Source organism: Adiantum capillus-veneris, chromosome 15, assembly GCF_014529385.1.
Source record: "Adiantum capillus-veneris isolate H3 chromosome 15, ASM1452938v2, whole genome shotgun sequence".
Lineage (NCBI taxonomy): Eukaryota > Viridiplantae > Streptophyta > Polypodiopsida > Polypodiales > Pteridaceae > Adiantum > Adiantum capillus-veneris.
Genome location: NC_140945.1, coordinates 25,323,888 through 25,327,541, shown reverse-complemented (window position 1 = coordinate 25,327,541; position 3,654 = coordinate 25,323,888). Strand labels below are relative to the sequence as shown.

Sequence of the window (3,654 nt, the reverse complement as noted above, 5' to 3'; positions counted from 1 at the left end):
CAAGTTGCCCCACGACCTCATAAATAAGGGGATATCTGGAGAGAAAGCAGTAGAGGCCCTCAAAGGCTCAAGGGCTATGGGAAAATACTAGCAACACTATGGGAAAATATTGGCAACACTAGAAAAAAAATGCCCCAAGCCTACAGGAGCCTGTTGGCCACGGAAGCAAGCAAAAACCCGAGCTAAACATGGCTGGACACATCCATACATGAGAAATCAACCTCACTAGCCGGGCACAACCACAAAACAACCCTCATTCCCTAACAACTATCCCAAGGAGAAACTGGGCCCGATTGGACGAATCCATAGAGATGCCTGAACTCTTAACACTCTGAAGACAATGAGGTGATTCAAGTGCGATAGTTCGTGCCCTCCTTATTTGCAAGGATCCGATCTCCTATCTTCCACAATTGTACTTGAGGCACTTGCACATGTTTGGAATAGAACTAATACCCGAGAGATCCTAAACCACCTGGAGAAAGCTTTACAAAATGATGACACCTATGAAGAGGGCTCACCTGGAGGTACAGTTACGGACCTTGGACCCTCGACAACCGAAGTTAGACTTCGGATCAAATTGAGAAGATACAGGAGATGCAACATGTGATTCTTCACATTGGGAAATTGATCTTTCGAGCGGAATGGCTATAATCTTGATGGCACATTTGACTCCCAAGTCAATTCTTCAATTCAACCTTGATTACATCGGGGAGAACCACTAATTTGACATAGGAGAAACTTGTTCCCATGGTGTTGGATCAGGAGGACCTCTACCGGAGGTTTGGATTTAGAGGAAGCTCATAGACCCTAGCTAGACAATCGTCGAAGAAAAGAAAGCAAAAGCAGAAGGGACTGAGGGATGATACTTCTGGTACTAATGAGAGATCCAAGGAAAAGATGATATGTCATAATAGCTGAGAATAGGGACATATTCAAAGGAATTGCCCGAAGGCGGAATTCAGACTCCAAAGTCCGGTGTGAGACGGATACTACTGCACATCTTCCAACTTTTACACACCTAGTTCACCACCTTCATCTTCATCAAGAAGAAGAAGAGGAGAATTTTAACGTCGTAAAAAACTATCCCAAAGACTTGCGGAGGGATAGCACTCTTGTCAGATTTCTTTCTCAACACTAAGTTCAAACTTCAAGCGGTGACCCCTACTGCCTTAGCAGATCCTAGAGGACCTATTTGACCTTTCAAGGATGGTGTAGCAAACAAGTCAAACGTTGTTCATCTTTGTGATATTTGATCGCGGGACACGTGTAGGTTGGCTAATGGCATTGTGAGCTAGATTTTGCACCAGGATGGCTCGACGAGCTCCCGTAGGAGGCACGTCAAATCTCCAACTTTTCTTATTACCCTCCACATATTTCATTCACTTTCAACCTTCACCTTGCAAACGAAAAGACATATCTAATACCTTTGGTGGGCAAGTACGGCTATTCAAACTTTCGAAGCTCTTTTAAGTGATCGCATGCCCACGTGGCATGGTATACAAGTGGAGGAGCTCTAACCTTCACACCTAACACAAGTTCCTAGGACCTGACGAAGACACTCATGGTGATTTCGCGCGCTTGCTTCCATTGGTGGACACGATTAACTACCCTCAGCCCTACCGTGTTCTGAAGAGAGGTGTGCTTGAGGCAGTGGTAGATGGAACTTGCCGATTCCTTCTTCACTCTTGGAGGCCCCAGATCCCTAGTCTTGTTGTGTACCCAAGATTTGAGAAAGGACATTAAGAGTTTTAGAGGTCTATCTCCTTGGTTTCCGCCTTGTGAGTGAGGGCTTCCTTGTGGCTGTGGCTGTGCCTGTGCCTGGCATTGGGTTTTCCAACTTTTGTCTGACTGACCACTTGTAGCCTTTTTGTTGGGCCCCTATTTTTGCTATTATGGGCCTTGGGTGTTATAGGCTTTTTTGCAGGCCTCCTATATATATAGGGAGAGAGAGGCGCACCCATTGTTGGATAATCATGTAGCATTTGTGACCCTTAGAATGTTGTATTAACCTTTAGCTCTATTCATTGTGAAATGAATATGATCCTTGTTTGTTGAATAGATAAATGAGAATTGAGATATATAACCTAAAAAAATAATGTATCCTAGGTAACCATTGCGAGTTGAATAAATAAATGAGGATTGAAATGTAAAATCTAAAAAAATAATGTTAAAGAAAGCGTTAAAATTCGCTAGCCTTACCGACCTCATAGCAGGTGTCCACTCCAGCAATAGGGGCGACTGCACCAATGACTACACAGAGGCGGGAAGCCGCAGAAGCACTGTGGCCCTTGAGGGAGAGCTGACGAAGAAGGACGTCGTAGATTTCGCGTGCATCGGACGCTGCCACGTTGAGCCAATCTGTTCTGATTTTGGAGAGGAGGAGGTTGAGGGAGAAAAAGCGCACCTCTTGTTGAAGCCCCAAACCACAGCCCTGAGGAGGGAAGGCCAGGTAGAGTGACGCGGGCCAGGCCCAAGGGGATCCAAGAAAACTTATTATCCAGTCGTTTGCTAAACGCAGCTGCGATGGTTCGCTGTTGTTGAAGAGCACCGTAGATATGGCTGCTTGTAGCTCGCCTGCTGTCTTCTGCAGCCTCTGCTCTTCTTCTCTCTCGTCCATTTCTCCTAAAGCGTTGGTTGCACAGCGCAAAACCTCTTAAACCCCACTGTTTGCAAGCTCAAATCAAATGAAACCTAAGCTTTGCTTTTAGTGAGAGCCTAAGTGGAATAGGGAGCCCCCATTTGGCACCTTTTTTTGAGGAAATCTCCGGTCCTACATCATTGTTGATCGTGGATCGTTCGATCCATTCACCAGAAAAAATTTGGGTTGGCTGGGGTTTGACCTTATGACCTCCCAATCACAAGGCAAATTGCTTACTACTACGTTTGTGCACACGTTTTGTTATTTAAGGGAAACAATAGCGTTATATTGAGTAGATTTGGCCTACCTACAATCTTAGTCTTCACCAAGTTCACTTTGAGTTCACATCTGATTCATAGTTCACACCTAGTAGACATGCAAGTCACATCCATCCAAGTTTACATATAGTTTACATCAGGTTCACATTTGGGATTAACGATTGTGACCTTCTCCGACACGTGATGCCAATTTTTAACCCCCAACCCCCAAGACCATAGCTGATCTCTCTCTCTCTCTCTCTCTCTCTCTCTCTCTCTCTCTCTCTCTCTCTCTCTCTCTCTCTCTCTCTCTCTCTCTCCAAGGTCATAGCTGGTAGAAGGAGATATGTGATTTGCCACAAGCTTATATGTTCCTCTCCCTTTATGCCACATCCAGGCCTATAGAAGGCAAGATTCTCCTTTAATCCCTTCTTAAATTCAGTGTCTGCCTCTTAATGTGATATACTCATAGACAAAGGTTGACGTTCTCGGAGATGAGTGTGGAGGAAAAACACCAGTAGGCAGCCTTCGTAGTTGATGATTAGAAGAGGGGGGAGAAGCGGAAAGGCGCCTGCCCTATGCTACATGGCAAGGCTAGCTGCCAAGGTCACAAAGCAATTGAAGGAAATGAGGAGGGCAAGAGGAATCAAACAGTCAAACAAGTGAAAGGATGGAAGATAGGGGTAAGGGCTAAGGAACAAAGAGCTCATGCCCAATGCAAAGAGGAAGGAAACATAGGGAAGAAGGAAGATGCAGTGA

General features: G+C 45.2%; 1 protein-coding gene across 3 annotated transcripts in view; it reads right to left on the bottom strand.

The window, feature by feature from the left end:
- LOC147440409 (uncharacterized) overlaps window positions 1-2,692 on the bottom strand; it is a 95,407-nt gene extending 92,715 nt beyond the window's left edge. For 2 of the 3 annotated variants that reach the window (XM_086530150.1, XM_086530151.1), the window contains exon 1: window positions 2,204-2,692. In XM_086530150.1, the coding sequence (XP_086386276.1) occupies window positions 2,204-2,617 (414 nt within the window). In that variant the 5' untranslated portion in view covers window positions 2,618-2,692. Of the gene's footprint in view, window positions 1-2,199 lie in introns of all 3 variants that reach the window. The other variant, XM_086530152.1, reaches the window with a different exon arrangement.
- Window positions 2,693-3,654: the final 962 nt, after the last annotated feature.